General features: G+C 38.7%; 1 protein-coding gene across 7 annotated transcripts in view; it reads right to left on the bottom strand.

Moving 5' to 3' along the window:
- The window catches only part of LOC145997278 (uncharacterized), a 323,875-nt gene that overhangs the window by 12,796 nt on the left and 291,543 nt on the right, over positions 1–19,536 (bottom strand). For 5 of the 7 annotated variants that reach the window (XM_083134158.1, XM_083134160.1, XM_083134161.1 and 2 more), the window contains one exon: positions 6,002–6,196. In XM_083134158.1, coding sequence (XP_082990284.1) covers positions 6,002–6,196 — 195 coding nt within the window. The remainder of the gene's footprint in view (positions 1–6,001; positions 6,197–19,536) is intronic. The other 2 variants (XM_083134159.1, XM_083134162.1) reach the window with 1 other exon arrangement.

Genomic DNA, 19,536 nt, shown 5'->3' with positions numbered 1-19,536 from the left:
AGTGTTTCAACAAGTGTTATTGCTACACAAGTAATGAACTATAACTAATACAGAGTGTCCAGAAATTTTGCCCAAATTTGAAGCACACTGAAGATGCAGAAATGGTTTGAAGTATTTGGAGTATTCTTAAGTCAACAATAAAATATGTAAGATTCCTACCACCACGGGTAACACTAAACAGTGACTTACCCCAATATCTTCATGGAAAGATATGAGAAGAAACTTATTAGTTAATCCATGAACTTGCAAATGTGGATATACTGTACATCTTCATGTGCTGCAGAACCTTAAGTCTGTCTCAACAATATTTTTTTTTTAATTGTGTCCAGTCTCAAGCTTACGAACCACAGATATTCTTGTGAAAAAAAAAATGTTTATAATTCTCATCAGAGCATCTCCATGAAGATTGCATTTGCTGTTGTCTAGACATTTCTTAATAGTTTTGTTGCACTAGCCAAGTTTCTATCACATATCTAGTTAACAGCAAGTGCATCCTCAGCAAAATTCTGAACAAGATCCGACCCGAAAACCTTCAACAAATTTTTATTGTTCTCAATGCTGGTAAGTGAAAGCAAATTAAAATACAATAACAATAAAAGCATACAAATATTATTTCATCATGAGAGTGATCTATTATTGTTACTGTATTAATTAATGTAACTTATTCTGGCAGGTTAACATCAATGGGTAAGATGGGACAATTCAAAATTGAGAGTAAAATAATCTTTGCAAATTGTGCTTGTAGCAACAGGTATAAATAATAGTACTAATAGAAGAATAAAAGTGAAAACACTTGCAGACGTAGAAGGACAAAAGTGGAAACACTGGTGGTGGTAGAAGAAGGACAAACGTGGAAACACTGGTGGTGGTAGAAGAAGGACAAACGTGGAAACACTGGTGGTGGTAGAAGAAGGACAAACGTGGAAACACTGGTGGTGGTAGAAGAAGAATAACAATGGAAGCACTTGCAGTCGAAGAAGAATAACAATGGAAGCACTTGCAGTCGAAGAAGAATAAAAATGGAAGCACTTGCAGTCGAAGAAGAACAAAAATGGAAGCACTTGCAGTCGAAGAAGAACAAAAATGGAAGCACTTGCAGTCAAAGAAGAACAAAAATGGAAGCACTTGTAGTCGAAGAAGAACAAAAATGGAAGCACTTGCAGTCAAAGAAGAACAAAAATGGAAGCACTTGCAGTCGAAGAAGAACAAAAATGGAAGCACTTGCAGTCGAAGAACAAAAATGGAAGCACTTGCAGTCGAAGAAGAACAAAAATGGAAGCACTTGTAGTCGAAGAAGAACAAAAATGGAAGCACTTGTAGTCGAAGAAGAACAAAAATGGAAGCACTTGTAGTCGAAGAAGAACAAAAATGGAAGCACTTGTAGTCTAAGAAGAACAAAAATGGAAGCACTTGTAGTCGAAGAAGAACAAAAATGGAAGCACTTGTAGTCGAAGAAGAACAAAAATGGAAGCACTTGTAGTCGAAGAAGAACAAAAATGGAAGCACTTGTAGTCGAAGAAGAACAAAAATGGAAGCACTTGCAGTCAAAGAAGAACAAAAATGGAAGCACTTGCAGTCGAAGAAGAACAAAAATGGAAGCACTTGCAGTCGAAGAACAAAAATGGAAGCACTTGCAGTCGAAGAAGAACAAAAATGGAAGCACTTGCAGTCGAAGAACAAAAATGGAAGCACTTGTAGTCGAAGAAGAACAAAAATGGAAGCACTTGTAGTCGAAGAAGAACAAAAATGGAAGCACTTGTAGTCGAAGAAGAACAAAAATGGAAGCACTTGCAGTCAAAGAAGAACAAAAATGGAAGCACTTGCAGTCGAAGAAGAACAAAAATGGAAGCACTTGCAGTCGAAGAAGAACAAAAATGGAAGCACTTGCAGTCGAAGAAGAACAAAAATGGAAGCACTTGTAGTCGAAGAAGAACAAAAATGGAAGCACTTGTAGTCGAAGAAGAACAAAAATGGAAGCACTTGTAGTCGAAGAAGAACAAAAATGGAAGCACTTGTAGTCTAAGAAGAACAAAAATGGAAGCACTTGTAGTCGAAGAAGAACAAAAATGGAAGCACTTGCAGTCGAAGAAGAACAAAAATGGAAGCACTTGCAGTCGAAGAAGAACAAAAATGGAAGCACTTGCAGTCGAAGAAGAACAAAAATGGAAGCACTTGCAGTCGAAGAACAAAAATGGAAGCACTTGCAGTCGAAGAAGAACAAAAATGGAAGCACTTGTAGTCGAAGAAGAACAAAAATGGAAGCACTTGTAGTCGAAGAAGAACAAAAATGGAAGCACTTGTAGTCGAAGAAGAACAAAAATGGAAGCACTTGTAGTCGAAGAAGAACAAAAATGGAAGCACTTGTAGTCGAAGAAGAATAAAAATGGAAGCACTTGTAGTGAAAGAAAAATAGAAGTGGAAGCATTGGTGGTAGAAAAAATAAAATTGGAAGTACTGGTAAACATAGAAAAGTGGAGGAAATGGTACAAGAAGAGAAGTGAAAATACTAGTAGAAGAAATAGTAATAGAATAATTAGTAGTAGCATCACAGAAAGTAATTAGAAACAGTTATCTGTGCTTGAATATTGTTCCAACACACTGAGAAAATAAATTCTTAAACAATTATTAAAAATAAAACCAAATACATTAAAAAATGTTTAAAAAATAAAACCAAATATTAGTTACCAACACTTAAATTGTTACTGTATTAGGAACCACCATTAACATGCACACATTCCAATGTTATGGCCAGACATGCACATCATGCACTTATTTCATGTGTATTTCAATTTGTTAATACTTGTAAAACATCAGCACTGCTCCTCATGCCTATGTACACTTTGAAACAAAATTTTTGTGTGCATACATAACACTTCACAGCGTGCAACAAGTGCATTGTGCAAGATAGCAGTGCTGTTTGTTCAAGCAAGTGAAGCAGTACATCTCCATTACTCTACTGCTATTTTTTATTATTTTATATTTATTTTGTTTATATATTATTTTTTAAGTTAAGCTCTTTGCACAGTGAAACATGCATTTATTTAATATTAATTTCACATATGTAAAATTTAAGTTGTCTTGAAGTTGGTGGACTTTGTTTTAAGTGGTTGCTGCATAGCAATGTAACAAAAAACAACCTAGGTATATAGTAGAACCCTTTTATGCAAGGGTTTTCTGCAGCTGTAAAAATGGTCACGTATTGTAGGTTCATTTTATGCACACAGCATTTGCAGTTCATAAGAAAAAAAAGTAGTAGTGGGGCATAGTCAAAGCTGTTTTAGGTGCTAAAAGGGTAGTTTGGACTGAGATTGAGAAGAAAAGGACAGGTAATACAATGGAAGAAAATGGTAAATACTTGCCACACCAAATCAAAATTTCTATGTTCACTGGAGGAAAAGAAGATGACATTGTATTGCAGTGTAGCGAGGCTATTGGAGTAGATAGCAAAAGGCATTAGGCAAAAAGATGCTCTCACCAGTGTTTGACTATTCGCTGGATGGTGGGTGGGTGGAAAGGAAAACCCAGAAAATAAATGGCTGGGATCGGAGAGGTGGGTATAAGTTTGGATGGTTGCAGAGTGGCTAGTTTGAGTCTATGAGTAACGGCTATGGTAGTGTGTATAAATTATATGCCAGGAAACTGAACCGGTGTTTCTCGTTTATACCACATGTTAGTTTGATACCTAATCTACGTGGGTCGTTCAATATATAAGTTTCCGTATGCTGTAAAAAAAAATATTTTTAAGATACATTGGAAAACTATACATACATGTGTAGGAGGATCCTTCCTCACTTCTCCACATAATCCCCATAGAGATTCAGGCATTTGTCCCACTGTTGCACCAATTTGTCCATACCCTTTGCAAGAAAATCAGGGCTCTGGCTATTGAGCACTATTCTCACATTCCGCTTCACTTCTTCATCTGTTTCGAAATGGTAACCTTGCAATTCAGACTTTTTTAACACCGGAAAAAGATGGAAATCACTTGGTGCTAAATCGGGGCTGTATGGAGGGTGGGGCAGCCGTTCCCACCCAAATTCTTCAATTTTGTGTTGTGTTTGCACTGCTGAGTGGGGGCGAGCGTTATCATAAAAAAGAATGACACCAGCTGACAGGAGACCTGGTCGCTTATGTCGAATTGCATTTTTCAGTTTATCTAATGTTTGACAATAATGGGCAGCATTAATTGTTCTTCCTCGTTCCAAAATGTCCATAAGCAGAATGCCCTTAGCATCCATGCTTCTGAACTCCTTATGACGCGGGCCCGCATTTTCCGAACAATCATTTACTTTTCGCCCTTGAGCGCATGTGCCTTCACGTCTGATAACAAATCGATTGTTGTTCCTTGTAGACGAAAGATGGCGCTTGTCAACCATGTACTTCTTTTTAATGGCATTGCTTTATACAATATTTTATAGCACAGGGAAACTTATATATTGAATGTCCCTAGTACTAGGTGCATACGCAGTGATGAGGGGAATAGAGTATCGTTGGAGTTGGCGGTCTAAAGTTGTGTAGTTACAACAATGATTTCGAAGAAGGAACAGCGGAGTTGGATAAAGATTGAATGTGCCCGCAGTCGTCCAGCATTGAATGTGCCCGCAGTCGTCCAGCATTGAATGTGCCCGCAGTCGTCCAGCATTGAATGTGCCCGCAGTCGTCCAGCATTGAATGTGCCCGCAGTCGTCCAGCATTGAATGTGCCCGCAGTCGTCCAGCATTGAATGTGCCCACAGTCGTCCAGCATTGAATGTGCCTGCAGTCGTCCAGCATTGAATGTGCCCGCAGTCGTCCAGAATGACAGTGTCATCAAGGTCTTCATGAGACCTGCAACCTTTGTTGCGAAAGAAGAGGCACCACTTTCTATTGAATCGTCCCATCATTTTGCACGACAATGCTCGGGTGCATGTAGTGGAACCTGTAGCGGATTTGTTAGCTCGATGGGGCTGGCAGGTGCTCTACCATCACCCAGACTTAAGCTCATGTGACTTTGTTTGACTTCTGAGCTGCTCCAGAGATTCTTCAGGCAATAGACCTCTCTATTTGAAACATTAATAAAACAGGCACTGCTACAGGCATACTACGACTTCCACATTGCTGACAACGGACTGTACGCAATGCTGGTGACTACATCGAAGGGCTGTAAAAGTTTCACAAGAGGTATCTCTTTTGTATCATTTGTAAATAAATAGTTGCCACTATTAAATCTCCAACCCACGTATGTAGGATCTTTCTCAGCATTTACAAGAGGATGTGTAGTTGGTGGTAATTGGTACTCAGAAACAGTCGCAATTTGTGTTGTACCTGGTAGGGTGGAAATTGTAAAATCGGAGTTTTGAGTGGATGAACGTGATTAATGGTGCTGAAGTTTAAGAAGAGGGAGGGGGCTAAGGTTTCACCCAGGTTAAAGCCCCCACAGATCTGGCAGATCAGAATACATATCAGATTTGAGGAGTGGCAAGCACTTTTGGGGCTTGAGGTTGAAGTTGCTTATGGCAATGTGACTGGTAGGTGAAGGTGGTGAAAAATAGGGCAGGTTTTGCACCTTGGTTTGTTGTATTGTATGAGGATGCTGTGTGTGATAATATATATATTACGTGTGTAGTTTCACAAACAGGTCAGAGTACAACAAACTTCCATTGCAATATAATTTCAGAATAAATTGCATTAACCTGGTTGGTGTAGTATTTTGACTGATTCTTTAAGCGAATGTTAGCTCATAATCAATTTTATGCAACTGCCTATATTTGCTCATAATTAATGAGTTTTTTTTGCATCCTCAGTCCAATTTTTGTGCTATACTAAATGGGACTGGACTCTTGGTTTAAAGTGGGATCTGAACCAAATTTGTCCTTGATTACAAGTCAAAAGTTATTGCTTTAGTATTTAGAAATTACCCTTATAAATATACAATGACGTTTTAGGTACATAAACTTTATCTAAAAGCTTTAACGAGATTAATTTAATGGAGATGTACATGCTGTGCAGTGATGTGTACGTACTGGTGGTGGAGGAGGAGGGTCGACACTCTTCCGGACAAGGCGAGTCACCTCACGCTCTGCCTCATCCGTGTCCTGGCGATCTCTGTCCATCCGGAGCTCCCTCTCTTTGGCTGCCAGCACCGCCTGCTGTTGGGACATCTTCTTCACATGCTGCTCTTCCTTCTGTTTCTGCTTTTGGATAAATGACTCCCTCTCCTGAAAAGAGGCACGGCAACATATTTTCAGGTTAACAAAGTTTTTTCATTTACATTTATGATTTCAACACCACGACAATGATAACCTGTATTTCACCACAATCATTGAACCCTGTTTTTTTTTACAGTCTAAAAATGTTTTTTTAACATTTCATTGCGTAATCATTGTATTGGTTCAGGTAATGAAATCAATAATAACGGCTCAGAATCTCACAGAAGATTAAATTTTGTAAGTTCATATTTGAAAACACTGTAGTAAATTTTCTCAAGTGTAATACTTCAACTAAATCAATAACTAACGTGTTAATTTTTTTTACACTGGAATAATCGTCAGTAAACTGTTACGATGAAATGATTTGAGTCAAACAGAAATAATGTTCAGTAAACTGTCTGAAGTTCTCCTCCGTGGCCGTGCGGTCTAAGGTTCTGTGCTTTGGATACTGACTGCGGGATGGCATGGGTTCAGTCTGAGTTCTCGGCCTGTGTATAGGACCGGTGGCAACTCACCATCGTGAGGAAATTGGGGAGTTATGAGTGAATAACATAACCTGGTCTCTGAAATTTTCCATAACAGCTGGGGGTTCGACGTGCTGACCCCACGTCACCTCATAACCGGTTGAAGATCTCTACACCTCTAGGTAGGATTGTGGGAGGGAGACTGGCAGTTGGGAGATCGGCCCAGGCCCTTCAAGGGCTGTCGAGCCATGGGTTATTATTTATTTTATATAAACTGTCATGAAGAAATGATGTGCATCATAAACCGAAATAATGTTCACTAAACTGTCATGAAGAAATGATGCGTCGATTTGGACTATTCAGTTTTAGCATATATTCACAAGTACTCCATGCATCTTAATCTTGCACCAAGACAGTTTAGCTAGTAAATGATTTTTAATATATACCAGGTAATACTGGTATAATGTATTTTTCTAAAAAAAAAAAAAGCTTCACCCCAGTTTCTTGCCAAAATAATTGGCATAAAATCTGCGATATTATGCAGTGAAATACGGTATGCCAAAAAGTAGTGTACAGTATGTATTAATATATCAAATGGCAATATACAAGGATCATTTTAAAAAAGTACTCAACAATATGTCCATTGATGAAAAGATTCTAGTGCTGACAACCAGGTAAGTTGAAATGGATTCCAAGCTTTCGAGAGCTAATGTCACTCTCACAGTCAGGGTGGATATGTGTTTGGAGATGGAAGTTCCAGGTGAAGATGACTGTCAAATCATGAGACGTGTCTGCGCTGCTGGTTGACTATTACTAGCCAAGCCAAGTTGGATCCCTGTGTCGCAATAGAGATTCTGCTTTTATCCATGAATGGCTATTGCTTCTTTGTTGTGTAGTTTGATGATTTGGCAATAATTTTGATGTTGTTGAAATCAATTCTATGGCTCTCATTGATGGAATGTTCGGCTAGTCCCGACTTCTCCGTAAGGATAAGACTTACTTCAATATGTCCATTGTTTGCCACTGGTAGCAACAATGAATCGCGGAATCTGATAATGGTTTTATTCCTGCCTCTACATGTGACACGAATTAACATGTGGTGGCAGCACTGCACTGACTAACCATATTGAGCAGTGCACTCATAACACAATGCTCCTACGAAAAGAACAAATTGTAATATCAAAATTCAAGTTGCATGTGGAAGAAATGCTATAAAGTGTCACAGAGTACTTGTGCAAGCTTGCTGTGATAAGGTACTTCCATATCCCAGTGGTGGTTCACCATACTAATTCGCCAAGAGCATGGAAGTTCTGACAAGCACCACGGAACGTTAACGTGATGCTTATTGTTGCCTGTGACTATGAGGATGTTATCCTTTGTCACACAGTGCCAAAGGAAGCTGCTGCAATACTCACGGTTCACGGTAACTTTCTGGAGAATCAAGTTTTTCCAGCGATTCGTCGGAAATGACCCAACACTTCAAGAGAGAGATGCAAGATGTTATGCTGCAAATATAGTGGGACAACTGCTTGAGCACCATCCTACAGTGTGGACATAAGTCCTTGCAACTATGAATTGTTTCAGAAGCTAAAATATCCACTACATCACATTAAGACCATCGATAACGCAGGGCGATTCCGCAGTGATATACAGTAAACCAATTCCCCCGACGGCATGAGAAATTTGGCAACATGTGCTACACTTGGCCGGAGACTATTACGAAGATTGATTTGGTTTATTTTACTTCGTATTTGGCTAATCGTGAATATGAGGAAGAGTGATGATGATAGGATTAAATTGATCAAGGGACAATCACAAAGGAAAGATAAAGTTCCCCATACATACAGCACAGTGCCATAAAGGCACATTTAGGAGATGTGGGGGTAGGGCCTCACACATTCTCAATCTTGGCCATTTTGGAGGTGATGTGATCATCACCACACTCCAGCTGCTTTTGTCCACCAGGTACCCATTGATTTGAGGCTGGGTGAGCCCCAGAGCCACTTTATGTGGAGACAAGTCAAGAAAAATTTCGACATTAGATCTCCCACCCTGGGAATCAAACCCAGGTCTCCAGCACAGCAGTCAAGATGCCATACAGACTAGACGACCATGGCTCATCAATCCACCATTACAAACAAATGCAGTAACTTCATCCTCTACAATAATGTAAGTAGTCAGTTATGAGCAGGGCTCGAAAAATCCCGGTCGCCAGGTCGCCATGGCGAAGCTTTTGCTGTAATATTGCTGTTTTTTAAGTTTGCATGTGCGAAATTTTGAAAATTCTAAGTTCAAATTGCAGTACAGCGTAAGTTAGCAAATGTGTTCTTTTATCAACGTTGTGAACATTCCACAGAATGAGTAACAATTTCTTACCCCTTGTCCTCGAACTCCCCATGATTTAGCGATGTTTTTATTACAGTGATGCTCAGCTTCTTATAGATTGATTGATTTTTGATTGATTTGTTTTATTTTACTTAGTTTCTTGCCACTTTTGGATAATCTGTGAAGATGGGGATGAGTGATGATATGATGAATGAACACTCACAAACATCCATGCCCAGGCCAGTATTCGAACCCGGGACCCCTGGCATCGTAACGCGATGTGCTAACCACTTCGCCACAGGGGCCAGCTCAGCTTCTTATAGTATGCACTCAGGGTGCAAAATCCTGGGGGAGTGGTGAAAAAACCCTCACCAATAATTTAGGCCTCAAAAATCCCCCCCCAAAAAAAAATCCCAGGGGGAGGAGAGTTTTGTTATAATAAACAAAAGATAAAGAATTACTTTTAATTTCTAAAATACTTTACTAAGAATAATAATGAAAACACACACACATTAGTGTGGTTGTGAGTATTGAATGCAATCTCTCTCAAGAGATCATTAACAAATCTACATCAATATGCACAATAAAAGTAAAATAAGAATGCAAGAAAAGAATAACTATGAAATCTAATTAATTTATATTAACATAAAGCAAAAACAAAACAAAAACTTGCACATAATAAAATCACTTAAACTATTTCATAATTTATTAACATCTTTAACCAGTTACTAAAGGAATTAGTTAGCTGCTTTGCAATATCTCATATGTGATATGTATAAAAGTAACAAATTAATTTTCTTTATGTAATTAATAATAATATATTTTTAGTTGAGTGATTTATTTTTTCTTTTAATAATACACATGTGGGGGAGGGGGTTTGAAGATTAAGAACTTTCTCCCCCCCCCCCCACCAGTTTTCAATGATTTCACACCCTGTGCACAATTGCTAGTAGGTGGTTTCCTGGCACCTGATTTTCAGAGCTGGCGCCTAGCTCTGAAGAAGATATTTCGAGCACTGGTTATGAGCATGTAACCACTTTTTTTAAAAAAATAACGATCCTCGTAAATAGTTTGTAAACATATTCTTGGATTTTCCTAATAACCCATCGGAACTTACTTTCTGATTTTTTTCTGGCTTCTTGTAGCGTTATTTGTTTTTATTACAAATGTCGAAGTGTTTGTCTAAACTGTGGGAGACGTTTGTATCCACTCCTCCCACTGTAGTGTGCAACATAATAAAAAAAAAAAATTCAAAATTACTTCCTTAAAGTATGAAGTTCACGTACAGATTCTTCTTCAAACAAAACAACTTACAACAACCCTGTACGTGACCACCAGATATTGACAATTACTCAGGTCCTAACAATAATATTAATTTTCAAGTACCTACCAAATAAGATCGCACAACGACAAGAGGCTTTTGGGCAGCCATTTTGTTGTCCATTCACAATATCATATAGCCATTTAATTCATCACACACATCACGTCATACAAAATTCCACAGCATGACACAAGCACTAACAGTCCACTCGTGGCTCAAGGAAATAATGAAATTAATATAAATAGGAAAACAAAAACAATGTTTTCCTGCATAACTATTTGATGGCATCACCTCTGCTACATGCTATCCTATGAAAAGAATGGTTCTGAATGGTACAAAGTCCAAAACTGATAACACATCTAAGAATACAATAGCTGACGGTGGTGATAAGCAGGTGATAAAATGAGAATGTAAGTTCATGTTTACATTCCTTTCTGTCACAGATAAGGAGTAATAAAATTCAGCTGAACAATCTGTGCTGATAAAAGAAGGGGGGGGGGGTTCATGGTCGAAGTGATTCATAAAAACTTGCAGCCGTAATCAACGGACTGAAACAATAGGTACATGGTGCTGCATTGGTAAAAAAAAAAAAAAAAGGTTTTACCATTGTACGGTGAATGAGCGAATACTTTTCACTATTTGGAAAGTATGAAAAAAATATATCCTATTGTAACTTGTGAAAACACTACTTTTTACTTTCTGACAATCCACTTCGTATGGTTTGCATGCTTGAATTAGGAATATGAAAGTAATGACTGGCAACATTCACTACAGGATTTGTTTGAAGGGAGGCTGAGTGAAGTCCAAAGCCACTAAGCAATCCTAAGACACTAATACATTTAAGTAAGTGAAGATTGGTGGGAAAATCAAAATATATATTGCATAGAAACAGTCAAGATCTTTTATCATTTTAATACACCACTAAAACAAGGTAATGCATTGCTTCTTTCAATGTTATTTTATGAGTTTTCAAGTCCAGCTGACAATGTATCATCAGCATATGCAAAAAAACACTGGTTAAGAGTTTGTTAAAGAGGGAGGATCATTCAGAATTTTTATACTTACTAATATTAGTAACTAATATAAAGTAACGAGATAGGCTATGATTACTTTTATTCCCCCTTACCAAGAACCAGAACTTTATTTTATGATGGGAATCGAAGATAATGTTATCTTATTAATTTAAAAGTCACTTTGACATTCATTATCTTTCGTTTTTTTATGTTAATTACAAATGTCCCATACAATCATTGAGATTTCCAAGGTTAAGTTTTTCCTTACGTAACAACTTTCACTAAAATTTTCCTTAAATATCAAGAGTCAGTATTTGATTCTGACAACAGTTCTTCCAAATGTAAACTCTTTTCTCGCAAGGGTGGAGAAGCAAAAGGGACCCACCGTAGGTTGTTTTTGGGTACAATTGGGTTGTGTGTGGTTTATATCATCACAATTGATACTGTTTTGTAACTGTTCTGAAAAGTAGGTATCCCTATTTGCTGACCGATGATTTCAAGAGAAATGAGAGTGCAAAAATTCAGAAAAAAAAAGACTATTTGTCCTGAATTGCAAGAACAGTTTCCAAAGTGTGAGCCTTTTTTCCAGCAGCCAAAGTGTTTGAGCAACTCTGTTTTTTGAGAGTGACTTTCTTTGGCAAGGAAGCTAAAAACTGATGCCTACCATGTAGAAAAATGTGTAATATATGCACATTACATACATAAACATTTTCTGTACATTTCGGTCACACTTACTTGTTGGATGCCCCTCATATTATTGCTTTTTATGTTAGCTAAAAATGCAAAGCGGCTCTAGAATTTTCATGTAAAAAATATAGTATATCGTGGGAATACATAAGACATCCATACATGAAAATTTGTTTAGTATTATTTCTTTATATAAAAACAATTGTGTGTTTCTGAATGTTTCTAAAAATTAATACTACCTCCTACACATTATAATATGGCATAAAGGCTTCGAACGTTTTGCTGTTGTGTCTCCCCTGAGCTGTCAAAATCTGCACATGCCTCCCCCCCAATGTATTATGTAAATACATTTGACAAATGTGTTTATTTACGTCAGCATCTACACATACAAGTAATGAAAATATAATGTGTGATTAATACAGGTGATGTACAATTTTTTAATGTTTATAAGCTGGTGCCAATTCACTCAGCGATACGATATTCACGAGAAAAAGGGGATACATAGAGACAGTAAGAAAACCTGGATAATATATGTTAACAGGAATATTAAAATGTTCAGCAATGTCAGTGGGATGTATGAGCTACTTGGCGTCACACAGTTCATCAAATGTGGCATGGGCGGATATTCTGTGGAATGAAGAGAATGAGTCATTCCCTTATAAAGTAGAACACATGCTAATTTATTAAATGTGTTTTTGTTGTCAATTTACTTTTGCAGTTTCATTCAAACCATTCTATCACATATCTTCTTCTAAGGGTTGTAAAAATCACGAGAGGTTTCTCCTCGTCCATACGAGGTCGCTCACCCTCTGCATATTTCGTGACACTTCGGGAGGGAAAAGGAGCCCTCGGCCTGCTCCGTGCCTCGGCATTCTTCATAGATCTTCGGCATAGGGAATGAATGACCACAACTCATTCCAGCCTAACAGTTTCTTGCGAGTTAAATGTGCCTAAAAATGATTTATATTGTAATATTTTCACTTGAGTTACAGCGAATTTTGTGCTGTGTGTTGTCCCAGTGAATGTGCGCTATTCCTGGAATCTGTATGAAAAACATGTGTTTGAAAATCATACTTAACAGTTGACCAAATCACTTCGCTTCAATGGACTCTAAGGGAATGAATCCGCAGAACTCATTCCGAGTCTTACGGAAGCCAGCTGATGGTGCTGGAAAAAGCGTAGGTGAATGCTGGAAACACTCTTTGTCCAGGGCCTGACATCGAGAAGTTTTAAAGCCTGATTTAAACTCTACCGAGTGTAATAAAGAAAACACCATGTTCATTTTAATCCAGACCAATGTGTAATAATAGTTTGGTTGCAGAAGAGCATTAAAACTACTGTTGGCTTTGCATCCTATTTTCAAATACTTTTTTTCTTTAAGTCCACTATATACATAGATAGGCTAATCAGAACTGGACTTCCAGTTGAAAGTGTCACCGAATCACTGTGTCTCCACCGGGTATCGAACCCAAGACCCCTTCATTACAAGGTGAAGGTGTTACCAGTATGCCATCCGAGAGGGCCTATCTTCAAATGAAGAGGGTGAATAGACTTGCAAGAAGGTCAACAGCGGAAACTGGAAATCAGAACTAGTTGATATGAAGAACGCGAGAAACGTTTTTCTGAAGACACTTTCTGTCGATTGAAATTAAGTTAATGGTCAACATTTTGTCTTCGCTCGTCTCGGAAGAGCAATAAGTGTCGCTAATTCCTCCGATATCTGGAAGGGAGTACAATAACTTTTGTTTTATTTTAAGAAACCCGCTTTGTTATCTTCTGTTTTCTTTCAAGTTACGTGTGTTAATTGTTTTCAACAATTCCGGTGTCTACTGCTAGTGTCATTTTCAGCACTTCGCTGAATTAACAGTTACCGCAGAAATACCCAAGGGCAGCAATTGAGAAGAAACTGAAAACTGAAATTAAAATGAAGATGGATTCTACAATCTAGTGATAGAAGAATTCATAAAGGACAGTTAATAATCATAATAATAATCAATTTCTTATGGCATGTGCTTCCCTTGCTGTGTGTACATATTTCGAAATTGGAAGGTGCATTTCATTCTGGATATTTACTCTTGATTTGTATTTGAACTTGATAAGCCCCATGGCTGAAAATCCAGATCTGCCTTTACACCCCAGAGTTTCCTCCAAGTACCCACTTTATATGACACTGGATGGACACTGGAACCACTTGAACAGGCAGAAAAAAATCTCAGTTCTCCCCCGCCGGGAACAAAACCAGGTCTCCCACATGATAGATGCCCAAAGGAATACCCCTAGTATTCCCAGTCATTCACAATTTTCTCAACTTTCACACATATCACTTTTTACTAATATTCTCGGTTTTTCTCATTCGAACATACACAAACATCCAGCCGGGATTCGAACCTGGGATCCGTGGTATTGCAGCATCCTGTGCTAACCACTCCACCACGGAAGTCGACAGAACTGAGCTACCGTGGCTCATACATTTAGAATAGGTATTTTAATAAGAAATAAGCCCGTGTTTCCTTGTCTTTCGCTTTTGCAAAATGGAGCGGAAAAAAAGAAGTGAAATTTCTCGCTCCTCTTAACGTCCTAACAGTACTTCCTAGAAGAAAAATGTACAGAACCTTTTTTGTAGAGAATTTTATGTAGATTATTTTTCATCATAACCATCTTTTCTGTAAAATGCTTCCCAAGCGAGATAATTGCAAAAAATAATTTTGGGTGCCATTTTTCTAAGCTGGCGATGAAATCCGGGGTGGTACAGGGGTGCAAAATTAATATGTCATTAAGAACCCTTTTAGGGACATAATAAAATTTGTTCCAGCTTTCTCAGATTTTTTTTTTCCTTATTGTACCCCAAAATCATCCCTTGTTGACTGCCCTAGTACTACATGCGAGGTTGATATTTAGGTATCTTTGGAAAGGGTCACACCTTACACCCCATAGTCTTCACTGTGTTGTCCGAGGAAAGATCAATAGGGTGCTTCTTTTCTGCTGTGGTAAAAATTGATGGAGGGTCTCCGTTGAATGATCCCTGATCCAGTTGTGGTATATGTCCCATGGAAAGTACTTTTTGAGGTGGAGATAAAGTTGTGGCAAGCGTTCCAGAAATACACATTTCATTGTAGTTTTGTTTGTTTAACATACTCAATGTAGGACAACAATCACCAATATTCTTCAGTATTTCTTTTCCAAAGCAGTAACTGCCTTTCGAAGGTGCACTGGGGTCCTTTTTCATCATCATAATTAGTACCGATCAGAATGAAATTCAAATACTTTTCATCACATTTCCTGCACTTCAGTTTTGGTTTGTCTCGAATGCTGAGTTCTGCACTGTCCTGTTCACGCTTCTTGTAGTACATACCTAGAAATGTATCCACTGGGACACTAATTTCATTTATGATTAAAAAAACAAGCATGCGAGCCTGGTGAACTTCGCTGCACTTGGAGACAGTAATCTGCTCAAATTTCTAACAACCACTTTGATTGCGAGTGGTAAGTTGTTGCCAGAATTCTCCTCTCTCTACATGTTCGGTTCTTGTCAAGGTTTTACAATTGATTGATTGATTTGGTTTATTTTACTTCACTTTTCTGCCACTTTTAAGTAATCGCGAAGATGGGGATGAGTGATGGTATGATGAAATTGATGAAAGGACACTCCAAAAGAACCCCCATGTCTAGGCTTGGGTTCGAACCCAGGACCTTTGGCATCGTAGCATGCTGTGCCACTCAGACACGGAAGTCGGCTCAAGGTTCTACGAAGAAACATGGTTATTACTAAGCGAATTGTGCATAGGTTGTTTTGGAGATACATAGTTAAAACCACGTGTCAGAGATGAAACGCCCTAACTTGAAACACTTATACTGAACATAATAAACAACCAAGACAATTTTCTTAGGTGGTATATGGTAGAATAGCTGTGGAAATTTTAATTATGTAATGTAAGAGCAAGATCATTTTCATTGCAGGTGCTGAAAACAGAAAAAAAGGAAAATGACAACGAATGCTGAAAAAGCCCAAACCGTGTGGTGGTATGCAGAACTACTGACATTACTCCCCTGGATTTTTTCCTGTGGGGGTATGTTAAGGACAAGGTGTACTCTATCAAAGTGACAACTGTGGAAGAGCTTCGTAAGAGGATTACAGCTGCTATTGAGACAGTTACATCACAGATGCTACAGGCTACCTGGTGTGAAATCGAGTATCGATTACACAACCTCCGTGCCACTCGTGGGGCACATGTAGAAATGGTATGATTGCACAAACAAAACTTCATAACTATGTGTATCCATTGTTGTATCAATCATCTTTATGCATCGAATACATGTCGTATTACAGACAGTTCAAATTACGGTGTTTCGTCTTGGACACCCTGTATATTCCATAACAGAACCTTTTTCCTTGCACAATTTAAAATTAAGTCAAGTTGCACATTATTTTATTTCAATACTGAACTTGGACCATATTTAAATTGGTCCGGAAAAAAAGGTTCCTGGGTCAAATTGAAATGCTTTAAAGATAAAAAGGTTCTGTAGAACCATTTACGCTTGCTGATTCTCTCTCTCCAAGACCACAGTTGAGTTTATTTACAACTCCTAGACCTTTAACAACCTTGCACATTCATATAAATAAAAACAAAACTAAACTCCGCAGTACACTTTATGCTAAGTTAGGCTAAGTGGGACTGGACCTACAGTTAAAGTGGGATCTCAACCACCATGTGTCTCCACCAGGTATCAAATCCAGAACCACTATGAACCATCTTGGTGGCTGGGCTCTTAACTGGTTGACTTTCGACTTCCCACCTGAAGTTGCCGAGTTTGAATCCGGCCTCGGCATTCTTGGCAAGTTCCTTGATCAGTTTCATCTAATCGTTACTCATCATCACAGTGATAAGCCGAAAGAAGTAGAAAAGCAATGTAAAATAAAAATGTAACAGTTCACGGCCAAGCTGCTTTTAACTGGATGATATGCGGTTCTCCTAGTTTTGTGGCTTTCGAGACCAGAGCATGCATTTTTCTCAAGTAGTTGTACTGATGATGCACTGAAATTTCCCACTGGTTATGAAGGTTAACTAGCCATTTGGACATGCAGAGCTCTTCTACATACCTGAATTTTTAAGTTTTCAGGGGACCAACTTAAAATGCAGGAAAATGTAAAATACAGGAACGTAAAATTGGGATTCCACTGTATGTGAATTTCTTTCTTTACAAAACAGTACACGAACTAGTTCAATATAAAAAATCACTAATAAAATGTATTTTAGATACTTACAATTCTAGTTAGTAAAAATAAAATATAAACTTTAAGCTAAAAGATTAAAAAATCGGCAACTTACGTGTGTGAGTATGAGATATTTTTCGTACTACGTTTCGGAGGTTACACTACCTCCTTCTTCAGGTTGAAACGTTGTTATTCAGACACCTGACATGGTGCCTCGTCGTGAAAGTGAAGGTTAAGGATTTAGGTTAAAAAGTTGCTAGAAGGACACTTTCTAAAAAAGAGTATAAATTACACATCTAAAACCGCGCAATACTATAAAAACAAAGGAACATCCAAGGCTGAAGTCGGCGAACTGCCGACCAATGCACAGGGTAGACGAATGCACAGTGTCAGCCCGTACCTGGGGAAAAGGAACTTCCCCTCCTCAAACCTTCCAAACTGGGGCTCGGGAGTCACCAATCCAAGGAGAAGTCGACCTCCACCTCGGCGGCTTTCCTAACCTCAGGAGTAACATGGAAGCCCATTTCGTCCCTAAACATTGCGGCTTTATCCCATTTTTTAAAGAAATTAACCCAGCCGTCTTCTAAATTCCCATCGTCCCTATTAAGCTTATTCCAATTTTCCGCGCATATATAAGCAGCTTCATATACGTTCCTGTCCAATTTATTGTTAACCTCCCTAATAATTTCCCTTTTAGCAATCCTATGTCGGTTAACCAATATATGTTCAGACAATCCGGTTTTGGGTATGCCTTCCTTTACGTCCTTATCATGCTCTCCCCACCTGACTTGCATACTTCTCCCCGTTTGTCCCACATATTCCTTTCCGCATTCACACACTATCCTGTACACCCCTTTCCGCTCCTCAGGGTTATTGCGTCTATCCCCCCTCCCTTTCTTATATGAAGTAAAGTGCTTTTCAATACTCCGGGGCGCTCTTACCCCACATTTTATTCCGTAACCCCTCACGGACTTTTCAATTTTCTCTGAGACCCCCTTAAAATACGGGATCCCCACGAAACATGCGTCTTTTTCGCCGTTTTCTGTCCCAGTTTTTTTACCCTCTATGTCATATTGCGATGTTTCTTGCCTAACAATCCTTTTGGCTCTCCTAGCTACTTTTTCCAGGTCGCGGATAGTGTACCCATTCTTTACCCCCACTCTCCTTATCCATTCCCCTTCTTTCCGTTTCTCTTTCTCGTCATTGCACAGTCTTTCGGCGCGAATGTAAAAGTTAAGAAAAACATTTAATTTGGTCCTATTCGAATGTTGGGATCTCTTATGGAGGTACAGCTCTCCAGCTAACGGTTTATGAAAGACCCCCGTAACGATCCGTTGTCCGGTTTTAGTAAGGCATAAGTCAAGAAAGTGGATCTTTCCGTTGACCATATCTTCCCTAGTAAACCCAATCCTGGGGTCCTGCTTCCCCAATTGGTCGAAAATGTTGTCAAGTTTGATTTCATCCCCTATGATGAGGATGTCATCTACATATCTCCCATAATATTTTACCTCCCCCCTCCCCCCTACATGCTCCATAGCGGTTTTTTCGACGTAGTGCATGAAGATGTTGGCCACAAGACCAGAGATGGGATTGCCCATGGCCAACCCTTCTTTTTGTCGGAAGATTTTATCGTTAACGTAGAAGTAGTTGTACCCCGTAATGAGAAAAAACCACCGGACGTACTCCCAGGCGACCAAGATTTCAACGTTTTGGTCAATCAACCATCTATATAAACAATCCCCAGCTTTGTCCCGGGGGACACTGGGGTACAGATTAATAACGTCGAAACTACAAATTACGTCCCGTTCTCCTATGGTGAGTTTCTCGATGGTTTCTTTGACCATAAGAGAGTTTTTGACGCTATACGGAGTGTCCATATCCATTTTTCCCATCCTCTTAATCATTTCTTTAGCTAAACCATATCCTGGATGTGCATATATGGGAATGATTGGTCTGAGGGGTATCCCCTCCTTATGGGTCTTAGGTATCCCAAAGGCCGTAGGAATATTTCCTTCCTTAACCCCCTTAAGTAATTTCTTTTTTTCCGCGCTTCCCAAGGTAAAACTGGTTTCAATGCCTTTTCTGATTTCTCGTTTGATTTTATTAATGGGATTAACTTGGATTTCTTCGTAGTCATTACTTCTAAAGCTATCTTCCAACTTACTGTGGTATTCCTCTTTCCCAATAATGACCATTTTGTTTTCCTTATCCGATCGAACCAAGTATACATCACTTTGTTTAACCCATTTTTTCACGTTACGAAGACTTCCCCTAAGCTTACTTTCCGTTTTTCCCTTTGACGCCCTATGATTGGTAACGGGGGGGCC

This window comes from Lepisma saccharinum, chromosome 13 (assembly GCF_977018435.1).
Source record: "Lepisma saccharinum chromosome 13, izLepSacc3.1, whole genome shotgun sequence".
Taxonomy (NCBI): Eukaryota; Metazoa; Arthropoda; class Insecta; order Zygentoma; family Lepismatidae; genus Lepisma; species Lepisma saccharinum.
The sequence above is the reverse complement of the archived record's forward strand: the minus strand, read 5'-3'. Positions and strand labels throughout refer to the sequence as shown.